We start from the raw sequence: 27,583 nt of genomic DNA, 5'->3' as shown, positions 1-27,583 counted from the left end.
AGTGACTGAACGTGCCAGGGAGACAGAATTTAAAAGTGGCTAGTGATTTTGATGCCCAAGATGAGATGCCTTAAAAGGGGTCTGCTATTGAGAGGGCAGATGCTTGGAATTTCCTGAAAAACAACTCCACTATAAGGTGTCTCAGATTAGTCGCCCCAAATCAATAGTCACACAAGAAAATTTAGCCTTGTCTCTAGATTAAAGCTGAGGCACAGCGATGAGGCGATGTAAAGAAATTGTACTGCTATTGTGTGGTTGCTCTGTGGGGGCTCAGTGTCAGAAGCCCCCTTGAGTTCAGGGATAAAGAAACAGGCCTTGGAAGAGGAGAGGAATTCACTCTCTAGGGCTCCCTTTCTACGTCCATTCCAAGAGCACTAAAATTAATGACAGATTTTTGGTTTTAATAATTTTTTTTGGAAACAAACGTGTGTGTAAGTATTGTCTGAACTGGAAAAATAAATCATAGAAACAGTCGCAAACTATTTCATTACTTGTATGTCTCTGTTCTTTATATATTTTTCCTATGATCAGGATTTCTTCAAGCAGTGCTGTTCTTCATTATTTATGAAAACCCGGCATATTCTTAGAGGCCCAGATCCTGCCATTGGATCTGTGTGCACCCAGGCGGAACCCCATTGGGGTTTACGGGATTAAGCTCTGTTTGCGCAGCTCTGAGGCAGGATCTGGGCCACTGCATGCGCTGTACAATGGCAATATTGAGGGAACTGGGGAACAACCCATCAGCCTGCGGTTAAATTGGAGACGGGTTGCTGCAATGAAAGCCAGGCTTGGTGGTAAAGGCTTTGCATTTTTGTACCAGCAGGGCCATTAAGCATATATTATGCAGCATAATTAAGGCTCAGGAATCTCTGCTTGTGAGATTCCAGCTGGAGTTCTCTTCTGCACTCTAACCCCAAAGGAAGATGGTGAGGCAGGAAAGCCTGCCAACTCTCCCCACTTCCCACTGCATGAGCCATTCAAGGATAAATACGTTCAGCCGCCTCTGAGAGGCTGACGTTTCCCACGGGGGATCACGTTTTAAAAGCAGGGGGCACAATATTGTATTTCACGGAGATATTTTCCAACTTTTTGGTAGAGCGCACTGAAAAATGCCATGGTATTAAGTATCCTCTTTGAGCCTAATGTGCTCTTTTGTTCCCATCCACATCTGGCAAGCAAGCACCAGATGTTGGAAGCCATCCTTTGCACCCATTATCAGGCCTCAGCACCTGGCCACATACACAATCCTCTACCAGTCTCCCCACCCCAAGCACATCACTTGCTACCTGGACCAATTTGTCAATCCCAAGAGCTCGGTCCAATTCCGCCAACTCGGTTTCATCTTTGCCACTCAGGAAGGACACAAGCTGCTCGAGGAGGGCTTTCTCATCATTCCGGCCCTCCGGCGTGGTGGGGGGGCATAGGAGTTCGTCCAGCTGGGAAGCGATACACTGGCTGTACGGACGACAAAGCAAACAGAGATGTTCAGTGTAGAAAACAGCTCTGCATTTCGGCTGCAAGGACCCCACATGGGAGAACTGCTTCTGCAGGGTTCCTCCCACTGACATGCTCACTTGCCTAACCGGTTCTGAGTCCGTGCAACAACTCACTCTGATCTAGCAAGCGAACCCAAAGTGATGTTTGGAACGCACCAAGGGTGAACTTCACCCCTGCACAAGGTTTAGGCACCACTTCAGACTATTCCTGGACCTGTGCGCAGGGTTGAGTTTCAGAGCCTCAACAAGATTCTTATCAAACTTTGATTTTTCCAGGGTTTGTGCTGGCAAATGTTCCACTGGCTGGGAAAGGCAGCGGGTGTTCAGTACAGAGAATCCTTTGGAAACACAAAACCAGAGAGGTTTGGGAAAAGTCAGAACAGCTGACACTAAAGCCACTGAAGGCAAGGGAACTGTTTAGGCACAAAAATAAGAAGCCTGAAGAATTTCCCCCTTGATATTCTTGGGGACGAGGTTAATATGTAATGAGAGACGTTCCAATGACGTGACTGATTGGCATCAATGGAATTTGCTGGGCCTGACACAATGAAGGGAGCTATGGCACATCACACTTCTAGAAAAGCACAAAGAAGAGAACTTAAACATGCCAGTGGTTCCCAAGGAGCAGACCTGTTTATCCTCTTAGCTCCAGATGAGGACCAGATGTACAGTAAGTAACTGAAACTAATCTGATCAGGAACACTGCAGCCAATAAACATAGTTTAATCCAGGGAAAGAAATATAAGGCACTGGAATTTCTTAGACTGCAGTATAGGAACAGAGGAAGAAGGGGAGGGAGAGCTGAATAATGGGGTTTGCTTCAGTCTGTAACAAAGATTCCTGCTGCTTGTAGCTTCATATCAAACCAAATTTGTGTGTGTTAAAGCTGCAACTACACATCTAGCTGTACTGGCTCCTGTACCACAAACACTCCTTCAGTCCACAGGAGGGGCATCAAATTCAGAGGAAAGGGCCGGATTCCAGGTTAAATTGTGGGCTGGAGGTGGCAGAGTGCCCTTGATCCACATCAGAGACCCCAATGATATCAGTGGAAGGTTCACTCAGACATCCAGCGAACAATGAGGCCGTCACTAGTAACTAGACTGATTTATTCCTATATTTCCTTCTCAGTGGCAACTCCCAAATGGCACCTGTCGAGGGTTTCACTTCCACCCCGACTCCATTCAACATACTAGAACTGTCAGTAAATATTGAGGCTGCCATGACATCATTGGTCTCAGTGCTGATGCTCCAACCGGATTAGCATGAGAAGGGAGTTCGCCCCTCTGACTCACTGGTGCAGGCTCCGTGCAGACATCATGATGTCTCTTACGCATGGTTCACATTTGGAAGGTTTCTCTCCTGCCAAGAGGAGAAACTTTTTTTTTTTTTTTTTTTTTTTTAATTGAAGCTTAGATTCTGCACAACCGGAGGGCATGCCATGTAGGTCACACAAATGCATCATGCAGGCCAAATCCGCCCAGCAGGCGGTATGTTTGATACCACCGTGCTATGGCTTCTATGCAATACAGTAGTGCCACAAGGCCCTTAATGATTTCAGGGCTCCCTTGGGCTAGGACAGGGGTCGGCAACCTTTCAGCAGTGGTGTGCCGAGTCTCCGTATACACTCTAATTTAAGGCTTCGCGTGCTGATAATACATTTTAACGTTTTTTAGAAGGTCTCTCTCTATAAGTCTATAATATATAACCAAACTACTGTTATATGTAAAGTAAACAAGGTTTTCAAAATGTTCAGAAGCTTTATTTAAAATTAAATTAAAATGCAGATCTTATCAGTTCAGTGTGATACTTGCCCTTGCTTCTCCTTGCTGAGTTTTCCAGTGTCTGGTGGCACATATTTGGATACTTTAAGCTGAACACAGGTTTCTGAGTGATCAGTTGTTAACTGGCTGGAACCCCAGATTGGCAGCTGAGGTGAGTGGAGCTGGCGGCTGGTAGGGTGAGCAGGACTGGAGGCCTGGACCCTGTCTGGCAGAGGGCCTGCGCTGGAAGTAAGGTGAGTGGGACTGCGGCAGGGACCCCGGCTGATAAGGGGCCAGCAGTCGGAACTCCAGAGCAGCAGCAGGCTGAGCAGGTCAGCCCGCCCAGCTCTGGGGTTTCGGCGGTGGCCTGAGCGTCTCCGCCAGCCCCCGCTCTGGGGTTTCAGCTGCCGGCTCCTGACAGCCTGTGTCTCAGCCCACTGCCAGCCTGGGGTTCCTTCACCCAGGCCAGCAGCGGGCGATGAATGGGACCAGCGTCAGGATCCGAGCTGGCAAGGGGCCAGCAGCGGGAACCCCAGAGCAGCGGTGGGCTGAGCAGGTCAGCCCTTCGCCGGACTGGGGTTTCGGCTGCTGGCTCCTATCAGCTCGGCTCACAGCCCGCCGCCAGTCTGGGGGAAGGAACCCAGGTCAGCAGCGGGTGTGGAGTGGGACCAGCAGCGGGACCCGGCTGGCAAGAGGCAGCAGCAGGAATCCCAGAGCGGCGGCGGGCTGAGCAGCTCAGCCTACCCCACATGCCATCAAAAATCAGCGTGCGTGCCAGCTTTGGCACGTGTGCCATAGGTTGCCGATCCCTGGGCTAGGACTGTACAAACGCAGAGAGAGAGAGGAGCAAAAAAAAAAAAAAAAAAAAAAAAAAAAAAAAATAATTTAATTGGAGATATCTCCAAGAACTGGAAGGGACCTAAAAAGGTCATGGAGTCCAGCCTCTGCCTTGACTAGCAGGGTCAAGTACTGATTTTTGCCCCTGATCCCTAAGTGGTCCCCTCAAGGATTGAACTCACAACTCTGGGTTTAGCAGGCCAATGCTCAAACCATTGAGCTATCCCTCCCCACTGCCCTGAAGAGCTTACAGCCTTAAGAGACAAAGTAAGGGAGAGTAGTATCCCCATCTCAGATAGGGGACAGAGACAGAAATAATAAGAGACTCACCCAAAGTCACTCGGAGTCTGGGAACTGAACCTGGAACTCCAGACTCCCAGCCTGGTGCCTTAACTACAGCACCAATGTTCTTCTTTACACCACTTGCTCATTATGGGTTGATATGCTATTTTACTTCTTGCAGGCAGTCTCTTAAAGGGATTTCTGGGTGTGGCAACACAAACGCAAAGCCCTACGCTAATGGGACTATTATTCCACAGAAAAATCACAGGTCCCAGATACATTTCTAACAAGCTGCTGCTATGTTCCAGCAAATGGTTCACAGGAAACAATCCAGCCAGGAACAGAACCCCCTCAGCCTCTCTATGTCTTCCTCATGTGTACAGATGAGCACAGAAAGAAATCCCAAGTCTTCTAAAGACATGCAGCTCAGAGTGACCACAAGCTGCTCCACATGTATCCAGAGACCCACCAGCTTTATAATGTGAAGAGAACAGCTCTATCACACTCGAGTTAACATGTATCTTGCAGCAGAGCAAGAGGGAAATCTCTGTTAATAACAAGTATACCCCTATAAGCTTTACATATGAAGTTCAATTTGAGCTTTAATAGGGCCTGTCAACTTGAAAACTGGAGCATGCTGCCAGCCACCTGTAATCAGACGCTGTCACACACACAGCTCCAGCAGTTTAAGAGCCTCTACACAGACATTTGATTTTATTTAAAGCTCTGCTGAAGGCTGAAGCAAGACCTTTGGGGGGTTTTGGTTCAGAAAAGCCCTCTGGACTAGGAGAAAGGCTCACCACTTTGCCTCTGGGGGGCCACTGTTTATGATTATTGGGATCTTCTTCCCATTCAAGGTCAGGACTATCTTATTAGCAATGGCAAAAATCTCACCCTTGTCACCTCGATGGGTTAAATGCAAGTTTGCCTACTCTCCATGATTCCTGGTGCTGCTGCTTTCACATACAAGGAGGCAGCATCACATTTACTCCTAACATTGCTGGAAGCCATTTCACCCTCTGCTTCCTTCCCCCTGTAAGGCAGCCATCCCCTTGGTATCTGGGCATCAAATGTAGCATGCATGACAGGCAGGCTCTCTCTAGTCCCCTGGTTAGCTTCGTGAGTTTACATATAATGAAATTTTTAATAAGTACTTTTATTTTATTTATGGCCATTGCTCCTGGGGAAAGGCCTCATTGAAACTATTTTGTTCTGTCCTAATTATATTTCAGTAGCTCCACTTTATTGCTTAATGTTCTGTTCTCCTTCAGGAGCACAGCTGGTCATTTAGCAGACTGTTTACCTCCCCATCAAAAGCCTTGATGTATTCACTGCTGATAAAGCCCAACTGCAGCTATTTTAACAGCTACATGGAAAGCGCCATTCAGAGGTTTTGCTCAAGCAGAACTGTACAGTACCTCCCTTCTGCCTCAATTCAGGTCAAAGAAAAGTTTCTGCATGCAGAGTTTTTGCAACCTTCTAATTATACCACTAGGTGGCAGTAGCTTTAATTAATGGACTCTATGAACTATCCTTAGTTATTTGGAAAAAATATTTCTCTCTCACACTGTCTTAATACTGATTTCAGTGTATCTGGTCCGTGAGGCACCTTTCATCATTGACAGTGCACTAATATTATTCGTACCGGCACAGGGTGAAGTTCACCCTTGTGAAAAGGGCCAAGACAAAGCTTGTGCCTCAGTGATGTGCTGACTGTGCTGGCTGGCCTCTCCATACAGGTGTGAATTTCCCCCTTGTGCTATTGTATCTCCTCCAGTCTTAACTAGCTATGATGAGAATGTTCCTCTCCCTCAACTCTCAACCAAAGGGATCAGATAGAGCAGGTGTAGGCAACCTATGGCACGGGTGCCAAAGGCAGCACGCAAGCTGATTTTCAGTGGCACTCACACTGCCTGGGGTCCTGGCCACTGGTCTGGGGGGCTCTGCATTTTATTTAATTTTAAATGAAGCTTCTTAAACATTTTAAAAACCCTATTTACTTTATATACAACAATAGTTAGTTATATATTATAGACTTATAGAAAGAGACCTTCTAAGAACCTTAAAATGTATTACTGACAAGAGAAACCTTAAATTAGAGTGAATGAATAAAGACTCGGCACACCACTTCTGAAAGGTTGCTGACCTCTGGACTAGAGAATATCAGGACATCTTATTATGGCCAACATTTGAGCTGTCTGATCACTTAACATACCTCATGTAAGTGTAACTTCCACAGGTATGCCTATGCAGCCAGTGAAAGCAAGTCTCAGTGCCCGGTTTGACAGACTCAAGCTTATGCCATGGCATTAAAATTAGCTGAAGACTAAGGAGATGAGTGGGCGGGCTTCAGAGCCCAAGCTCCAGCCTGAGCCCAAACCTCAACACTGCTATTTTTAGTCATAGTGTCAATTTCAGACAGTCTACTTTTCGCTGTCACTGCCCTGGGTTGACAATTGCTGTGTGGACGCACCCATAGGGACCTTTACCCAAGGGTAGGCACAGCAATCTCTATCCACAGAACTACAGCAAACCTTAAGCCTACTAAAAATATATCGTAAGAGGCTAGAGGAGGGTGGGGTGGTGGGAAGGCAGATTATCCAAACCCACAGTACTTACTCGTCTGGTTTATTCAAAGATACTCGGTTCATGGAGGCCATGGGGTTGTCTGTCCATGGAATCTGGTCACCCATTCCTGGCTGTCCAAACTGTTGATCAGAGACTCCCAACTCCAGTTCAGACAATCCTGATTGGGAAAAGCGAGGGTGGGGAAGAGTAAGTGTTACAGAGCAAAAGAGGTGTCATAAACCACTATACAAAGGGAGTTACAAGTCTTTCCCCATTCATCATCCCATTCGCTAATGTATAAAATACCTTCTGTGTAAGGTGAAGGAAGAGTGGGGAAAATGCAAAGGAAGCTAAGAGTTCAGACAAATGTTAATGCCTGCTTAGACCTGAAATCCTTTTGGAGTCAGCTGAGATAATCCCTGGTTCACAGAGGTACAGAGGCAGTACCTCCCCCATCTCCAAAAGCGTTCTGACATGAAAGTCTGAGCTGATTTTGTGGACAAGTACTACCACTACTAAAGGATTAAGAAACGGGGCTACTTAGCGCTTACATACATGATGCTCAGATAGCATGATGATAACACAGAATACATGCCAAAAACACAGTGATTAAATGGAAATATGAAATCTCTCATCAGGCCCCCTTTACCACCACCTCAGATCAGGAATCCAGAGGGGCAGCCAACTGAAGCAGGGTCAAGGGCTTGCTCCACATTGATGTCCTATATCTCTGTGAACAAAGCTCTAATCAGGCTGAGTACGTGAAATCATACCAAAGCAATGGGAATTCACACAGCTGACTCCCTTCACTTGCAACACACAGCACACTGCCACCCACAACCTAGGCAGGACAATTTAACTACTGCAGCTCAACTACACTGTCTAACAGACTGTAGCGGGACAGTGATTGTGTCATGGCTCTAACACTTTGCAAACAATAAGGATAAGAGTGCACTAAGATTTCAAAATAAATGACATGAGTTTTCAGAAAACAGAGACACTCCAGCTCAGAGAGTGTGTGACATACACACCAAGGCCCTGAAAGCTTTGTTCCTAATGGCAGGACTACGTGGCTATTCTTTTCAGCCCCTAAGTAGCAGACATCAGCCATAGCTTTCCTCATACCAACAGACATTATCTTCTGGGTACACTTATATAGGAAGAGAAAGTCTCTCTCCAAGGCTGTACACATGGTGGCCTTGTGTAAGTGTCTCTTCTACAAAGATCTACGAATGTTTTCAAAATGTAGCCAGTTAAAGAATTCTTTACTGAAAGTTGTTACCACTGGAGATTTTGCTTTAAAAAACAACCCAAAATAAAGCGCACACATATTCATGCCTTTTGACTTTCCATTCTGGAGAAACTCATTTTACAGGGAAAAGGCCAAGTCAATCAATTTAAATTCTGTAGGAGTTTGAGCCCAGCCCAGAACTGAGCAATTTATGAGGTCTGGAGACTTTACACCATCATCTTATTTGAAATATGAATTGATATTTAAGACTAAAACATCTTGGCTAAACTAACAATTGGACAGCAATGTGAACAGAGAACTGCAAGGGATAAGAAAATCTCTGACCATGGTGGCATCTCTTCTCCTGAGCATGCTCCCTGAGTCCATATATAGGTCTATTATTTCCAAGGTTTCAGGTACTTATAAGGCAGTTACTGAAAATGAAAAGTCTATTTATTTTTGGTGTTTTTACCATACTCAGCCGTGCTAATTCCTTTTACAATAAAAGGAATTATATTTCCATATGTTAGTGATTACAGAGGTGCATATCCTTTAAAGGACAGGATCTAAGCATGCCGCATGTTGGCCAAGTATGGCTGTTTGTCCTTCTCTAGCAGCTGCATCATGTAAGAGGTTTTGCATCTGCTGCTGTTTCAAACTTAATGGACCCGGTCCTTTAGCTCAAGCACTAGAGGTTCACGCTTTTAGATCTAGACGTCCCAGCTTCCAATCCCACTGATGCCCTCAATCAGGTGCATAGTTACCTGATGACCCTACTATTGTTTCAAGTGGTCACCAGGTTCCTGCAAAGCTAGCCCTAAAATCTGAGAAGTCTGCCTGGATCTAGCTGCCACAGTTTCGTCTGATCAGCTAATCTGATCATAGCTATGCACCAGCAAGTAAAGTCAACTTGCAAGTGCATTTACTTCATGAAATTACTGTACAGTAAGACAACATTCTTAAGGTTGCTTGGCAACAGAAGAATAAAAGAAATTCTAGCAGCAGCAATGTCAGCTCCAACTGGGCAAGAGAATGCTGCATGCACAATTGCTTTGCAGCCTAATTCAGTTTCTTTATAAGCTTCTTTATATTTTCACATATTTGCTTGGGCTGAAGCTTATGGTCTTCTCCAAACAACAACAGTTCAGCTGCTGTCCCTGTGCACCAATCTGCAAGATGGAAGTATTCAGAAATCCAGGTGCCATCTTCTCCACAGGCAACTTCCTTCCTCCTTCAGATAAACCAAATCCCAATCCAGATACTCTTTTGGTGCTGAGTCAACCTAATCCAAGCCATTCCACAAACTAGTCTTATAAGTGCAAATGAATAAGCACTTTAGATGGAGGCCACTGTGGGCAGAACCATAATAAAGACAGTACTTACAACCATGACAGCTGGGACAAGGCACAACATAGGCAAACGGTGTGCAATTTCCGCAAACAGCTCTGCCGCTGCTTCTCAGTCTTGGCCTTCCTATTACTACTGTCCTAAACCAAAGCTATATTATACCAAACTGTCTTTCTGAGGATGAGACCAACTGTCAAGCTCATTTCACTTGTGAGCTAAGACAAGTCCTCAAGCTAGGTCTCTGGTCTGGGAAAGCTAGTGGAAAACTTAACTCAAACTGATCCCTGTATTTTATAAGACCTGTAAAAGCAGCAAAGAATCCTGTGGCATCTTATAGACTAACAGACGTTTTGGAGCATGAGCTTTTGTGGGTGAATACCCACTTCGTCGGATGCATGTGAAGAATCCTGTGGCCCCTTATAGACTAACAGATGTTTTGGAGCACACATGCATCCGACGAAGTGGGTATTCACCCACGAAAGCTCATGCTCCAAAACATCTGTTAGTCTATAAGGTGCCACAGGATTCTTTGCCGGGTTTACAGATCCAGACTAACACGGCTACCCCTCTGATATATGAGACCTGAGATCTCCTGCACCTACTGACTTCAGAAGGAGAAGAGGACACCCAGTAGTTTGTTGGAGGTACCCAGCTTCTCACAGGGTTGTGCTCAGAAGAGTTCTGCACTACAGCCTCTGAAGGCTTTAAGCTTTCTGCCTAAGAGACGGAAAGCAAAGAGTAGGATTATATGGTCAACTTTCAACTTGGCAAAAGGTTAACAACAGAGGTTTCAATGTTCTGTACTAGGTCCCAAGTTGTTTAATATAGTTATTAATGACCTGGAAAAGGGACAAGCAGTGAGAGTGCAAAATTGGCAGATGACATGAAGTTGTTTAGGTTAGTCAGCCCCAGAGAGGGCTGTGAAGAAAGAACTTCGCAGAGACCTAATCGAGCTAGGTGAATGGGCAACATGATGGCAAATGTCATTCACCATTGATACACGCAAAATAATGCGCACAGAGAGAAAAATGTGCACTACTGGTACACTGTAAAGGGTTCTACATTAACTGTCAACCCAAGAAAGGGACATGGATGTCACTGTAGAAAGAGCAATAAAAACCTCTGCTCAGTGCACAACTGCTATCAAAAACGCCAACAAGAAGTTAAGATCTATAAGGAATGAGATGGAGAATAATAATGAAAATGTTACAACGCCTTTATATAAATCAACGGTGCAGCCTCATCTGGATACGGCATACAATGCTGGTCACTTTATCTCCAAAAGGATACTGCAGAACTGGAGGAGATTCAGGGAAGAGCAACAAGAGTGATCAAGGCCTGGAAAACCTCTCCTATGCAGAGAGACTGAAAAGGATGGATTGTTACCTTAGAAAGGAGAAAAATACAAGGGGCCATGATAGGAGTCTATAAAAAAAGAATCTGGAGAAGGGAGGTCAGCAGCATTTGTTCTTCCAGTCTCATACCAAGAGAACAAGGAGATATGCAATAAAATTAGGGTGGCAAATTCAAAGCCAATGAAAGGAAATACTTTTTTTCCACACAATGTGTAATTAAGATGTGAAACTCACTGCCACTTGAAGTCACTGAAACCAAGAATAAATGGGACTGGACAGTTATATCGATGTCAAGAATATCCTGAGTTATCATAATTAATGGCAATAAAAATATTGGAAGGATATTAAACTGTGTGCTTCAGGGCTCACGCTAATCTCAAACTACTAGAGATCAGGAAGAGACCTACGTAGGAGGCAGATTATCCCACATCTGCCTTTGGCAGGGTTATTACAACTTCCTCTGAAGCATCTGGTTCTGGCCCCTGTTGGCGACAGGACACTGGACTCAATGGACCTTGGGTCTGATCCAGTCTGGCAATTTCTATGGTCACATGTTTTCTTTGGCTTCCAGTTGAAGGTGAGTGGTCCTGGGTTGTGACTTCCTGTGATCCATTCCCTGCTGTGGAGCTGCCATTACAGCACTTCTCTTCTTTCACAGAAGATGAAACATATGGGTCTCTTCTGAGATCATCTTTAATATCTCTCCATGTTGATGGGGAGAGGTGGCGATACAGCAGCAATACTCCCCCTTGCTGGAGAGCTCTGTAGCATAGTCTGGAAATCAGGAATACCAAGGTCTCCAGCATTGTGCCACTAGTACCATCAGGTGCCCACCACACCAATTTAATTCGTTGCCTGAACTGGGATCTTACTCCTGAAGCTTTTTATACACCTTTTTATGAGCCTCTGGGGAGTGTGTAACCAAAGTCATTTGCAGTCATGAAACCCCAGCCTATTCACGGAGTTTAATGTTGCCATTCAAAAAGCAGCTTATTCATTCCAAGTTTTATGGAAAGATATTTAGACCAATTTCCAGGGGAATATGGCCCTTGCACTAAACTCTTAACAGCTTTATATGGAGCTGGCAAGTTAAGTTATCTGTCTAGAAGCAGGTACAGGAAAGCAATGTCTGTTTGCTTCTCTTTTCGCAGTAATGCAGAATTTTAAAAAACCGCTGCGTTATTTCAAACATTCACACTGAAGTAGATTAACTGGGTTATCATTCCAAGATACCATAGCAGTATTCCCCAGCAGGTACGTGGACTAAAGGAAAGGGCACTGCATGCCCTTTTCCAGCCATTGCAGTGAAGGTGGGAGTGGCTTCAGTACAGTGTCTTTCAGCACCAACATATGCAGTGTTGTTGTAGCCATGTTGGTCCCATGACGTTAGAGACACAAGGTGGGTGAGGTAAGATCTTCTATTGGACCAACTTCTGTTGGTGAGCGAGACAAGCTTTTGAGCTGACACAGATCTTCAGCTCCACATAAGCTCGAACGCATGTCTCTCTCCCCAAGAGAGGTTGATCCAATAAACGATATTACCTCACCTACCTTGTCTTTCAACACCAATGTTAATCAAATCTTCTGCTTTTCCTTATTCTCTGATTGGAGAAAGCTGAGTGGGATTGTTTTGCCTTACCCATAGGCCTTGCATAGGGCCACCATCAGAACTGGTTTTCAAAACACAGGTCTACCATTATCTCACCTTCCCTAAAGTGAAATTCAGACACAAGGCCTATGCCCCATGTAAACCTTCTGCTCTGCACGGGGTGAATTTAACTTATCTTGGTGCCCTCTCTGCTATACTTTTATATTGGTAGATCCCCAGAAACTGCAGGCATAACCTAGTAGGGAACAGAAGGCCCAGATCAGCAGATCCCTGCGGGAGCACATACCTATATCAGGCTGGAAGGGGTTTGGTCCAGTTACTGTCCCCCTGCCCTGCTCTGACGGTAACCCAGAATGCGGACTGCTGCCATTTGATGCAGGAAAATGAGCTGGCCTGAGCTGAACTGGCTCCACAGGGTCGCAGAACTCAAATGGGGACCGGCCAGCCTGCATGCCCTGCCCGCCGTTAATAGCTAGAGATTCATTAAATAATAAATAAGCATAACTCAGACAGCTTCCGAGGGCTGATCACGACATTACCAGTGCTTGACTGATTCATCCTGCCAGCCAAAGGAGCTGACATCAGTGACTTTGGAGGGCAAGAGAAGGATTGGTGTGGGAATGGCCTACTCATGGCACTTGGGACTAGGGACTGACAGATGTGACTTCACTGCACAGAGCCCACCCCAGGGAATCACCCCTTAGGAATGCAGGCAAACAAGGACACTACGCTGCCGATCAGCACCGGACAGCGACGTGGCTCTGATTTAGTACTTCTCAGAGGGCAAGCAATCCATGCTGCTAACACAACCATGCTGTAGAGAAAGGGATGGGTGCCCCAATAGTTAAGCTGGGCGGGTGGAGGGATATGCAGGATAGTCCATACTACAAGTCAGAGGATATGCAGAGGGCGGCTAGGTTTGACTGGATTCTTGTGCCTATGTATTATATGAAATAAGCAAGTTTTGAACCCCAGTGCAAGAACTGCACAAACATCACTCTCACTTCAGATCAATACAGGAGCCCCTTGAGGGGATAATTCACAGCTGCCCACTCATTGTAGTCAGAACTTGATCCAGGTATATACAGCAGGATCTCACTGACCCACACAGCACAGGGTGACATACACCCCTGTGCAGCAGGCCAACACTCAGCCTGAAGTGGGAGTTAAGTGATACCCATGCTTCAGGCAGGCTCACTACACAGGGCTGAATTCCAGCCGCCACTCACCATACCCTCTGCTCTTTTCAGCTGTGATTTAATGGAAAAAAGCCTGTAGTGGGGTCCCATCTTTATTCACCCTGTAGAATCATCTGCACCTTCAAAGTTTTGTATCTTCTGATCAGCGCTTAGGCTGGGTTTCACCCCTGTGCAAAGCACTAGTGCAGGGCACAGGCCTTGCACGGCTCTCTGCAGAGGGCTGAATGTCAGTGTCATGACCAGGCATCTCACTGCAGAGATGAAGTGCGTTTTCTGAGTTAACCATTGTAATCCACACACCAGTTTAAACCAACAGCGCTAATTTAAAGGAAACTGGTTTCCTTGTGGGCATTTGGGCTTGAGATACATATTCTTGCTGGGAAATTATACTTTAAGTTCTGGAGTATATGGGGAGTCGGCGTTGGGAGTTTAAAGCACAGAGTTGGACACATCTCATCATAAATGTACTCCTCCTCTTTGCCAATCTCCATTTCAACTCTGTCTGATATAAGGTTCTCGTGTCTCCCAAAGACAATAAAGCCCCATTATAATTATACTCATGTCACTACATTATGAATCTCCTAGTGCTCTGTTCCCTGAAGGTGCTGTCCATTTGAGTCTTTAGAATAAGAGTCCTTGGCATGCAAATAATAGGCCTGAGTAATAAGCGGCTGTCTGATCTTTAGCTATGAATTCAGTGGAGAGGTGATGGGACAAATTGGTCAATGGCTATGATTAGAGCTGACAGCTCCTTTTCAAGCTGCCAGACATTCCCCCTATTGTGGAAAGGCACAGCACGGCTCTCTGATGCATTTAGTCTCAGTGCAGCTGTCATTCAAAGCCCTCACCAGGTTTATTGCCCAGTGTAGTATCTTCTATCCAACTCGCGCTCCTCCGTTTCCTGTTATAGCCAATATCCTGATCTCAGAGTCACATGGTGGCTCTTGATTCAGCTAATCTAATCTTCTTGCAGCATATGTAACAGATAACCATGTCGCCCTCTAGTGGCTGGTCCCAACGACAAGAACAACCTGCTTGCAACAAATAAGAGTTTTTCTTTAATTTGGTGCTAGAGGCCTGTTTCCCAAGGATGACTGGAGTGTGCAGCTACAAAATATTCTCAGAGTTCAGGCCTCCAGAGCAGAATTTTGCTCCTGCTTACAACACTGTTGTTCTTCCGCATACTATGGGATTTTTTAGCCTTCTAAAGATGCCAAATCTACATAAGAATGGCCATCCTGGGTTCATCTAGCCCAATACCTTGTCTTCTGACAGTGGCCAGTTCCATGTGCTTTAGAAGAAATGACCAGAACAGGACAATTATCTAGAGATCCATCCCATGTCATCCAATCCCAGCGTCTGGCAGTCAGAGATTTAGGGACACCTACAGCATGGGGTCGTCTCGCTGCCCATTATGGCTAATAGCCATTCATGGAGCTATCCTCCATGAACTTATCTAGCTCTTTTCTGAACTCTGTTATACTTTTGGCCTTGAAAACATTCCCTGCCAATGAGTTCTACAGGTTGACTCTGTGTGGTGTGAACACGTACTTCCTTTTGTTTGTTTTTGACCTACTGCCTATTAATATCATTGGTTACCCCTAATTCTTCTGTTACATGAAAATAACACTTCCTTATTTACTTTCTCCCCACAATTCATGGCTGTACAGACCTCTGTCTCACCCTCCGTTAGTCACCTTTTTTCTAAGCCGAACAGTCCCTGTCTTTTGAATGTCTCTTCATATGGAAGCTGTTCCATACACCTAATCATTTTTGCTAAACTTCTCTGTACTTTTTCCAATTCTTATGATCTTTTTTGAGATGGGGTGACCAGAACTACATACAGTATTCAAGGTGTGGGCATATTATGGATTTAGATAATGACATTATGATATTTACTATTTTATTATCAATCCCTTTCCTAATGGTTCTTAACATTCTGTTAGCTTTATTGACTGCCGCTGCACCCGGAGTGGATGTTTTCAGAGAATTATCCACAATGACTCCAAGATCTTTCTTGAGTGGTAACAGCTAATTTAGACTCCACCATTTTGTATGTATAGTTGGGATTATGTTTTTCAACATGCATTACTTTGTCCTTATCAACAATGAATTTCATTTCCCATTCTGAAAAGTCCAAGTACATAGGTACATAGGGTCAGGTTTTCAAGAACTCAGACGCATTGCGACACTTATAGGCAGATTTTGAGAAGTCAGTATGTTGAGTGCATGTTGGGAGCTGAGTTCTCTGGAAAACCTGGCCATTTGTATTGGGCACTGAACTCTTCTAAAAATCTGGCTCCGATCGTGGATGACAAGTGCTTTTGAAAATCTGGCTTTTGTGCTCAGTAGCTGCTACTTAGCTATAGGTAATTGTGTAGAGTCCTGTTAGCACTGTTAAGCCACCATCTTACTTGGGCTGTTAGTAGTTAATTTTCTCACTTAATGTAAGCTTAGCATAACCAATTGTAGCATTTTGTTAGAGCTGAGAAAGGCTTGTCAGACTGGAGTTATGTAGTTCACTGCTGCTATTCTGGCTCCTCAGTCTGGGATCACCCTTGTCCCAGGAGCGGCGCCAGAGTTTCTAGCGCCGTAGGCAGAATTTGGAGGGCGGCATTTTGTGTGCTCCCCACGGGGCACGCGGGAGCTTCCGGTTCCCATCACGCCACTGAAAAAGGATCCTCCGCCGAAATGCCGTAGGCAACAGCGGCAGTCATTGAGCTGCTCAATTGCCTGCTGCTGTTTTCCGCGGCACGTTGGCAGAAGGTCCTTCTTCGGTGGCGCGACAGGAGCGGAACCGGAAGCTCCCATGTGCCCCATGGGAAGTGCACAAAATGCTGCCCTCTGAATCCTGGCACCCCAGGCGACTGCCTAGGGTCACCTAATGGAAGCGCCGGCCCTGCCTTGTCCACATGTTCATTGACCTCCTCAAAAATTCTAATAGATTGGTGAGGCATGATTTTCCTTTACAACAGCTGTGTTGATTCTTCCCCAGTGTATCGTGTTCATCTGTGACTCTGATAATTCTGTTCTGTACTATCGTTTCAACCAATTTGCCTGGTACTGAAGTCAGACATACCAGTGGCCTGTAATTGCCAGGATCGCCTCTGGACCCTTTTTAAAAAAAATTGGTATTACATTAGCTATCTTCCAATCATCTAGTAGAGAGGCTGATTTAAGCAATAGGCTACATTTGACAATTAGTGGTTCTGCAATGTCATATGCGAGTTCCTTCAGAACTCTTGGATGAATACCTTCTGGTCCTGCTGACTTCTTATGTTTAACTTATCAATTTGTTCCAGAACTTCCTGTACTGACACCTGAAACTAGAGTCCTATAGAAACATTTCAGGCTGTTCATTTACCTCCTTTCTGCCAAACCTATTTCATGGGCTTTGTCCTGATTTTTGCATGAGACAGCAGAGACAGCCAACGGCTTCATTATCTCTATCTGCTGAATATGTAATGTGTGGATTATCCCTCCCAGGGCAGAACTGCAGATAATTGGTTTATACCTGGGATTATTCTGCCAACCATTAGCTTTTCTTTTTAGAATTCCCCTCCCACTCCCTTTCTCTCTTTCAGACAGTCCTGTTCATTAGCAAAAATCTGCACCCCCCACTGTTAAGGCTCAATGTAATTCTCAGTGACAAGATTAATATATTTCTGCTTGTGGTGACAGGGTGGATGCAACAAACAACTCTGTTTCACCCAAAACTCAAAATAAAAACCTGGGATAGGTAAACCCTCACAAAACTGGAACCTGGTTACACTCTATGCACTGGGGCTGCAAGGGGGAGGATTTCACAGAACTGAAGCCGATAAGTGAGGGCAGCGTCGGCTGAGTGAAACCTGTCAGATGGAATACAACCAGCACTCCTGGGGAGAAGCCCGTGAATGTTAAGTAAAAGCACCACCAGGTTGATTTTACTTTCACTGAAAAGAGCTGAAAACCTGGGCTTTGCTAAAGTTGCTTTGTGCTGCCTCACCTCTGAAAATCAGGCCATTTATTCAGCTGTCTAAATAGGAATGTGGGTGATGAAACTCTAGGCACTCAAATTGACAGTGATGATACAAAACTACATGCAGTGACCCACTTCTTACTGAGCCCAGTGAGCACACTGACTCCCCAACTCCTAATTTGTGAAGGAATGTATTCCTGTCCTCTTACTCACTCGTGTCATGGCTGTTTGAAATGCAAAGAGATGTCTGATAGTGAACACATCTCTGCAAGGTCACTAAGCTTTAAGATATCAAACACAATTAAGAGGACACAGTGGCCCCAGTATACCACATAAAGCTAATACTGTATCCTTAGAAGTCCACTGAAATGACAAGAGATGAACTCTCCCCCCAAATACTGGAAAACAGTCTTGTGGATTAGCATGAGAGTGCAGAGCTATCAGCACTAACACATACTGTTAAGCCCCACTGGAGTTCTTGCTGCAGCGTTGGGCTGGAGCGGGGCTGCCAGAATCTCAGGTTTGACCGTGACACTGGCCATGCTGCTTTCGGTTCTATCCGTCCCACACAAGCCTGGTAACTGGGCTGCTTTCTCCAATGAAGGCAGCAGCTGATCGAGCTGGTCGAGTTCAGCAGCAAACTAAGGAAGGAAACAAGGCCACAGGTCAGTCATTGAGCCCATTTGGGCAGCACGCTCTTTACACACAGAAAAAATTCAGAAACAGCCACTCTCCCCCTTCCCCTCCCCACCCCCACCCCCAAAATTAACTGGCTCATTGAAATTACATGCAAAAAGGGCAATCAGGACTCATTCTGTCCTGAAGTTCAAGCATTTTGCAATGTAATTTTCTTCTGGCTACCCTCCCCAAATGCTGGTGTAAAGGCCTCTGTTGGAATTATTTCTCTGTACCCCTGATCACAGATAAGCAGAAGCACAGAAACAGGGTCTGATTTACCACTATGTTACCTCCTGGTTTACAGCTACGTATCTCCACTGATTTCAGTGGAATTACTCATGTGAAGCTGGAACACAGGGAATCAGGCCCCTAGCCTCTAGAATGAGCCTAGAGCATTACACATAAGATGCAAAACCAACATCTTGGGTATGAGATGCCACCTAGAACCACCTAGCAGGGGGCAGTTTGCTCTGTCAAAACATGCAGAGACGGATGGCCTTGTGGTTATGGCACTGGACTGGGACTCAGGAAAGCTGGGTTCAATTCTTGACTGCCACCAGCTTCCTGTGTGACCTTGTGCAAGCCTCTCTCTGTGACTCGGTTCCCTGTCTGTACAATGGGGATAATACTGTCTTTCCCCACCCTGTGTCTGTCTTGGCTATTTAGACTGCAAACTCTACAGGGCAGTAACTGTCTCTCACTACATCTGTACAGAACACAATGATGCCCTGATCTCAATGGAGGCTTCTAGGCACGACAATAAAACATCTATTATTAATGGCTTGCATGGGCATTGACTTGAATGGGCCCTAGACAGCTACAGCCATTTGGCAGGAGGTAATTTGCTCTATTAATACACATACAATTACACTGATGTAAAAAATGGCCTCTCCTGAAAAATATAAGAGACTTTGTAGAACAGCCCTCCAAACCTCTGCCTATACATTTGCCTAGGGCAAGTAATTATTCTTGATGGACTAGTAATATATCATTTAGCTTTTCCAGTCTTCATCATAGCAAAGAATAGGAGAGTAGATGTCTGGCCTGGGGACCCAAATAAATGGGGATGTTACTGAGGAAGGGATTCGCACCAGGGGATATAATGGAGAGCCCAGCAAGCAACAGTTTGGGATTAAAGGGACTAAGCTAAATTAGGTTTTGGCAAAAAAAAATTATCCCAAGGGAAGTAACATTTTTTAAAATCTCAATCTAAGAACACATTTAAACATGCTCCCACAAGAGTCAGCAGTCGGCGTGGCAAAGAGCATGCATGTTGAGCGATGGACGTATTCACAGGCAATTCCTTTCTAGATTATTAGGCTGAAATACTTTTGCATTTGACTGACAGATGCAGAGAAATAAGTTTAGGTCACAGTGAGGTTTAGCAGAAAGTTGGCTAATTAGCTGGGACACAAGGTTGGAACTGACAAGTCCTATGCCTATGATAAATATAACCAGATTTACCAATAGCCTAGGGTATATAAACAGCTGTGTGTTTCACAGAGGAGTCAATATGTCAGCAATACTATGGCTGTGAGATCAAACTGCAGCTCCAGCCAGGGGACAGTTCCTTTGCTTGGAGGGTTGCTCACTTTGGGGCAGCTCAGGGCTTGCCTCATTCTTGTGCTGCTCTGCAAAAATGACATACAAGCTTCTTAAAGACCTGCCTTCTTGGGCAGCCTGGTTCTAGCAATAGCAAACTTTGGCAAATGTCTATAATGGGCTGACAAAATGTTCAAAAGGAAACAGCCTTTGCAACTAGCCTCTTAGGGTATGTCTATACTGCCATGAGACCCCCAGGACCAGCCTGTGCCTGCTGACTCTGGCTCACAGGCCTACAGCTAAGGGGATGTTTAATTGTGGTGTAGCCGTTTGGGCTCAGGCTGGGACCTGGGCTCTAGAACACCACAAGGTGGGAGGGTCCCGGAGCTTAGGCTCCAGCACGAGCCCCAAAGTCTACACCACAAACAGCTGCTTAGCCCAAGCCCCGTGAGCCCAAGTCATCTCGCATGAGCCAGCCATGGGTGTCTCATTGCAGTGTAGACATACCCTTATGGAACTAATGCCAGGGAAGCCCTCCAGCAAGCAGCAGGGATGGAGGGAAATGACTTCCTAGCCAGAAGAAAAGTTTAGATCCCTCTTGGAAATGAGGCTCAGATAGTTCATTCTCTCTTTTTACAGATATATAGAAGTTACAAATATCAAATCTTCCTCCTCCCCCATGATGCAAACCACCTCTTAGAGCCCGTAAGGCACTGGGAATGCTGGGCAGCCTCCCGGGGGATAAGTGGCCTGTTTTAACGACTGCTTAATTTCTTCTAGTTCAGATACAGAAAGCCACAGCCAGTGAGTGAGTGGAGCAAAGGCACTCAGCTGTCGCTGTCAAGTGAGCAGCCTGAGAGCACAGAAAAAGTTTAGAATTTAGCAATTGCCAGAGGAAATCAGACCAATAGCTCATCTAGTCCAGTATCCTGTCTCCACGAGTGGCCAGCAGGAGCCACTTCAGAGGAAGGTTGACACTCTGCTTCCTGCAACAGGAATTTATGGGAAAAGTTTCTTCTTAATTCCTATTTGGTTAAAAAAAATATTAATCCAGTACCTGAAAAAGGATGGGAGCATCCTCCCTATGAGTTGCAAATCTTAGCACGGTGCGAGAATAAAGAGCTTGGCTCTTTCATACAGTACTACCAATGCCCCACACAGTGGCAGGCTTGCCTTCTGTAGACAGGCCCTTTGCATGGAGGGACCAATGTTGATAAAGTGCCGCTGCATCTCCTTAGCGTGAGTTCAAGGTTATCATTCTCCAAGGATCCAACTTAAAGACTTATCTCCGTATTTATTCAAGTGCAGCAGGAAAAGCTACAAAAGACAGCACTGACTGCTAGATTATTTCTCTTTCTCACTCGCTCTTTACTGACAAAATTTCATCAATTTATCACATCCCACAACAAAGGGATAAGGCATGAAATGTACCTTCAGATGGGAAAGCGCTATGTAAAACAATCAAGTCATGACTAGATCATAAGAAAAGAGACACTAGTGGACCATCTAAGGCGGCAGAAGGTGGTTATGTTGTTAGAACCAACAGCTGAACTGCTTAACAATCTTTGTCACAATACTCACCAGTAGTGCAGTATTATATACGTTGTCGAGACTGTGTGAGCACGCTTCTCAGGCTGTGCCGTAGGACTTTGGGAAAGAGAGTTCTCTTCCGAGATGTCCAATAGCATCACACATTTGAACCAGGAGAACAATGCCACATTGAACAAAAGGATGGATAGTGTTGTGATTAAAGCACTTGATGGGACCCAAGAAATCTGGTGCAATTCCCAGCTTTGCCTGTGTGACCTTCGGCAAGTTACTTATTCTAAGGTTACGTAAGTATTTAGATAGGGATTTTTAATACACACAATTTCTGTGATAGGGCAAGTACTTACTTTCCTTGCAGTCTTTTGAGGATTAAACAATGTTTATGTAATGCTTTAAGGACAATAAATATGATTATTTATAATGGAATATCCACCATTAATTTAACAGTGTATGCTAGCCATCACTCTTTAAGCCCAGAGTCCTTAGGAAAAGAACATCCTTATAAACATAATCACTCCCACTTACAGAAACAATAAAACACAAGAATTGCAGCCTCAGCACTGCCTCTGCAAGAAGAATACAATTCTAATTCTTCAAAAAATACAACTTCTTGACACAACAGCTTTTCATCAGAGCACAAGATTGCTAGACACCTTGCAACAAAGGGAATAAATGTAGTAAGCTGTTTCTTACTACACGCAAATATAAGACACTCGCCAACTGTAGTGTGGGGACACTTTTTAACAGGACTGAAAGAAGCTCTGTTACATGCAGAACTCTTTTCTGTGGTGTTAACTTAGTCACAGTGAAAGTTTATGACTCATAGCAAAGAGAAAGGAAAATGAAACCCAGGAGTCTAGTTACATTGCCCAGGAGGCATGGAAAGAGATTGGGGAGTGGAGAAAGGAGAAATGGGAGTGAAGGGGTAGTAAACACAGTGTTTACGTTTTACTTTATGAACTAAACAATTTTGGCCACATCAAACACTCAGAGATGCCCTTGCAGTTCCCACTGATTTCAATAAGAACATCCAGCCTCCATCTGAATAATTTGTGGTCTGAAAAACATGTCATACAATGAGAGACTGAAAAGCTCAGTTCATTTAATTTACTGAAGAGAAGGTTAAGAGATGTCTTGATCACGGTCTGTAAGGGCCTATACATGGGTATGAGAAGATATCTGACACTAGAGGACTATATCATCTAGTGGATAAAGGCAGAATACGATGCAATGGCTGGAAGCTGAATTCAACAAAGTTCATCTGAACGTAAAAAGCAATTTTTTTACCAGCGAGGACAATTAACTCCTGGAAGAGATTACCAAGGGATGGGTTAATTTAAAAGATAAAGTGATGGAGAATTTAAGGCTGAATGTCCATCTAAAAGATGTGCTCTAGCTCAACCTTAAACTGTTGGGCTAGATGCAGGAATCAATGGGTGAAATTCAATGGCCTGTATTATACAGGAGATTGGACTAGATGACCGTAAGAGTTCTTTCTAGTCTTAACGTCTGTGGCCATGTCTACACTAGTGAGCTTACAGCAGTATCAATGCAGCTGTGCCACTGGAAGGTTGCACATGTAGCTGCTCTACGATGACAGGAGAGAGCTCTCCCGTGGACATAATTAAACCACCCCCAACGAGTGGCAGTAGCTATGTCGGCGGGAGAGCATCTCCCGCTGACACAGCGCTGTCCACACTGAAGCTTCTGTCAGGTGTAACTTACGTTGCTCAGAGAGGTGTTTGTTCCACACCCGAGCAACATAAGTTATGCCAATAGAAGGGCTAGTGTAGATATAGCCTAAATGTATTGAGCCAGGTCAGCCTTCAGACACATGTGCAGCGCTCATGCTAACTCTAGGGTACATAGTATCCCAGAATGGAATTTGCCCCAGGAACTAGTTTTAGAAATACTTTGGCCCTTAGACACTAACACTTTTTTCCTTAGAAACTTAAACTTGCTTAAATCCATTTCCTAGATTCACAGATTCTTAGGCTATGTCTACAGTAGCACTTTTGTCGGCATAACTTATGTCGCTCAGGGGTGTGGAAAAAACCCATCCCTCTGAGCGATATAAGTCACACTGATAGAAGTGCTATGTCGGTGGGATACGCTCTTCCGCCGACATAGCTCCGCTGCTTGTTGGAGGTGGTTTAATTATGTCGACGGGAGAGCTTTCCCGTCGACTGAGTGGCTACTCATGCAATCTTACGATGGCACAGCTGTGCTGCTGTAAGCTTGCTAGTGTAGACACAGCCTTAGTTCACTGCATCTAACTTTATCTTCAGTCTAAGCAGTATTCCGGGTGGGTAACTTGTTTTGAAGCAGCGCAGACTGAATTAGTACCTGGAGGAGGTGTACCAAAGACAAGCCTCGACACATTAAAGGTTTTTAAAGTCAGGCTTGACAAAGCCCTGGCTGGGATGATTTAGTTGGGAATTGGTCCTGCTTTGAGCAGGAGGCTGGACTAGATGACCTCCTGAGGTCCCTTCCAACCCTGATATTCTATGATTAAGGTCAACATAATGATGTAAAGCCCTTTTAAAAATAGCTAATATAATTATCTTGTTAATGAGCCCACCTGAAAGCAGAACTGCACAGCCACGGGATTAATACATGCTTCACAAGGAAGCAGGAGAAAAGTGCTTTAAAATGAGGTTGATTGCTATGAGGAGTCCCTGATTCTTACTTCACTCCTGTCCAGTTTTTTTGTCATTTAAAAGGCATTATTAGGCTGACTGTGAACTTGGATTCTGATCTGGGGTAAGAGAACTCCACGGAGTGCAGAAATTCCAGGTATGTTGAGAATTCAGGTTCATCCAACAACTGTGGACAGACTTCAGAATCTTGGTATTTATTATAAAGGTTCCCAGCTCTTTTGATTGCAGACACAGGTTTGTTGCACAAAGTAAACTGGTTCTCTGTTTGGGTACCGACTATGCAGCCAAGCAGAGTGGAAGAATAGCACTACGAAGTGACTATTTCCCCCACTCCTGCCCTTCACCCAGGACTGGTGCTAGGGGTTTGAGCACCCTAGGTGCACGGCAGTTTCGCCGCCCCGCACGCTGGTCCCGCGGCTCCGCTGGAGCTGCCACAGTGGTGCCTGCGGAGGGTCCGGTGCTCTGTGGCTCTGGTGGAGCTGCCGCAGTGGTGCCTGCGGAGGGTCCGGTGCTCTGTGGCTCTGGTGGAGCTGCCACAGTGATGCCTGCGGGAGGTTCACCGGAGCCGCGCGAGCAGTCGACCGTCCGCAGGCACGACTGCGGCAGCTCCACCAGAGCCGTGGGACCAGCGGACCCTCTGCAGGCACCACTGCGGCAGCTCCACCGGAGCTGCCTGCTGCCCTCTCCAGCAAAACAGCGCCCACCATTTATTCTGGCGCCCTAGGCGATTGCCTAGGCTGCCTAAATGGTTGCGCCGGCCCTGCCTTCACCCCTGTGGGGTCTTAACGCGGATGTTTAATTATGGTCACAGAAATGCCATCATGGACTTTGTTATGCAACAGATTGTCAGTATGGAAACACAGGCATTGCATGGATAGATGGTGAGTTTGGTGTCAGACTCTGTAAACAATATCTAACCTACAAGTAAATCAGTTGAAGATATGCTGTGAGACAGGTGATCTCACAAATTCTGCCAACCCAATAGGTCTTATCACTAAATCAAAGAGGAGAGTTATGAAAATTAATTTACCTATCAATAATTCTGTCTATTTGAAAGGTGAAGCCTTGAAAAACATTCATCTTCCCTGCATAGCATCATTCACAAAACTGGTAACTGCATGTTTGATGTAAAGTCCAGAATAGGAAAAGCAAGTGCTGTATTTCAAAAACTCCATACAATATGGAAGTCCAACGTAATTAGCAATAACACTAAACTAAAAATCCTAAGCAGCGACATCCCAAGCAGCCTCCTATAAGAAGCAGAGTCCTGGAACATTCCAGTACGAACTGAACAGCAATCAATCCATGTGTCTGCACAGAATAGTCACAGTAAAATGAACTGAGAGAATAAGGAGCAAAGTGGTCCTAGAATGGATATCGCTACCTACAATGATACAAGCAGTGCGGAAGAAAAGATGGATTTACTTGGGATATCTGTTAAGAATACCCGATAATAAGCTACCTAAAGAAGCATTTCTCTGGCATCCCCAGATGAGATGGGGAGGCCGTCCTAGAGGCACTCTGCAGCACACTAATGAATGGAGCGGCATTACTACATCTGAACATAAAAGATTTGGACAAATAAGCCCAGGACAGGAATGACTGGAGACATTTGGCTTCTGCCTTATGCACTGGACGGTGCAGAAAGATGATGATGAAATGCCAGTATGCTTAATCATTTCAGCAGGGATCAGCGCAGTAAACATTCAGTAATGCATTTGTCCATTGAGACTGGATGAATCACATACATCCTGCTAAGGAAAAAGGTTCAGCCCTTCCCACAGAGAAGGGTCAGCGAGGCAGATGATAAATATCTTTAAAACAAACTCAAAGTGAAAAGGGTGGAACGGCGCGCCCTGGTTATTTTTATTATCCATCCCCCAACTGCACAGAGCCTAGCCTATTCACATCAGCCTGGGGAGTGCCCAGCACACCTCAGTTGATATGCAGTTCTCCCATACTCACAAAGGAGCTCCCAAACAAGACCCACAAAGCCACCGGTTTTCCCTCCTGAAATCTCACCTGTCTGTAATGCATACATAACTGCTGTTTGGGGTAGGGACTTGTCACATACATGGTGTTTGTACAGCACTTAACACAACAGGTTTTTGACCTTCTTGGCCTCTAAGTGCTACCACAATATAAATGTTAACATTCATAATAAAATTAACACTATCCCCACTAGCACTGGGTGAGCCATAGGAACAGATTGCATCTTTTATGGGTACTAGATAGCTGCACATTCTATTGCAAATCCACGCACTCATTCAACATTCACTACTATCAAATGGATGTGATTTAAAGGGGTGCTGGCCAAAAAGCCAGGTGCATGAGATCACCCAGGATTTTGTTGGTTTTCAATAAAACCTGGACAAGCAGCAGCAAATTCACTAAGCTAATATTACATTGAAAACTGCAGCGGTGCTAGCTCAGTTGCATAAGTTAATGCTTCTTGAATGACCCAGCTTTTGTCTTGCAGTGATAACATGTAATAAAGGCTAAGCATGCAAAAAAAACCAAACACCTGCCCATGCAGAAATTCAACAGAATTCCTCTTTTCTTAAGGATAATCTGTCCTCCTGACATCAGTATAATTCCCTGACAGAACCTTTAGTATAAAGAGAAGGGAGCATTACTATAGGTCCACTTCTAATGATATGAAATAATTATGGCAAGTCATTTGATTTCTTACAAAATTAACAAGCTGTTGAAGATTCCATGGCACATTTTTCAGTAGTGGGGTCCCTCATTCCCAGCCAAATTCAAGTACGGATCATTACATTCTGCCCAGCTAAATTTTTCATTGGATACAGTATTCTTCTTGACCTAAACTGTTGGATACTGTAATTGTACACTGTTCAGCGGCTGCTGCATTTCACCCCAGAGGTGACTACAGTTTAGCAGTGAAAGTGATTTCCATGTCGTTTATATGCCAGTGAGTAAAGTGCTTTACGATGCTGAATAGAAGAAAGGTGGTTATAGGTAAAATATCAAAAATATTTGTGCACAGGAACAGAGATTAGTATTCTTTCCTTTGTCAAAGCACCTGACAAAGTCTAATGAGGTTTCCTCCTGCAGAGCCAGGAATCAAACCCAGTTGCAGGGCTTAACCACATGACCCTGCTTCCTAAGGGCAGTAGTGGCAGGGAGCTCTCTATGGGGGAATGGAATAGAAAAGTTTTATTTTAAAAACAAACAAAAACTTGGATTTCACCAAAAACATCCCAGACCGACAAGGTGTGCGACTTCTGCTGGCCCTTCTTCTGCACAACTAGTGGCCTGAAGCGTAGAAGAGATTACTTTACTTACAGCTGATGAGATTAATTTAATTAATAGAAGCCTGTGGTGTCATTTAAATGATATAGCCATGAGCTCCTCCAGAACTCCAAGAGGCTTTTACCTCTCCAGCAGAATAGGCACCATCGAGCCTGCAGGCTCTTCTTTGCATAAGATGCAGAAAAGAAGCTGTGAGTGCAATTTTAAGTGGGGACGACTTGCCTCTCAGTT

The 27,583-nt window shown here is 44.9% G+C and overlaps 1 protein-coding gene across 8 annotated transcripts in view; it reads right to left on the bottom strand.

The window, feature by feature from the left end:
- The window catches only part of NCOA1 (nuclear receptor coactivator 1), a 305,911-nt gene that overhangs the window by 20,027 nt on the left and 258,301 nt on the right, over positions 1–27,583 (bottom strand). For all 8 annotated transcript variants that reach the window (XM_050948717.1, XM_050948715.1, XM_050948719.1 and 5 more), the window contains 3 exons: positions 18,106–18,289; positions 6,998–7,124; positions 1,287–1,455 (listed from right to left, as the gene is read on the bottom strand). In XM_050948717.1, the coding sequence (XP_050804674.1) occupies positions 1,287–1,455; positions 6,998–7,124; positions 18,106–18,289 (480 nt within the window). The remainder of the gene's footprint in view (positions 1–1,286; positions 1,456–6,997; positions 7,125–18,105; positions 18,290–27,583) is intronic.

Source organism: Gopherus flavomarginatus, chromosome 4, assembly GCF_025201925.1.
Source record: "Gopherus flavomarginatus isolate rGopFla2 chromosome 4, rGopFla2.mat.asm, whole genome shotgun sequence".
Taxonomy (NCBI): Eukaryota; Metazoa; Chordata; order Testudines; family Testudinidae; genus Gopherus; species Gopherus flavomarginatus.
This window is presented reverse-complemented; position numbering and strand designations above follow the sequence as displayed.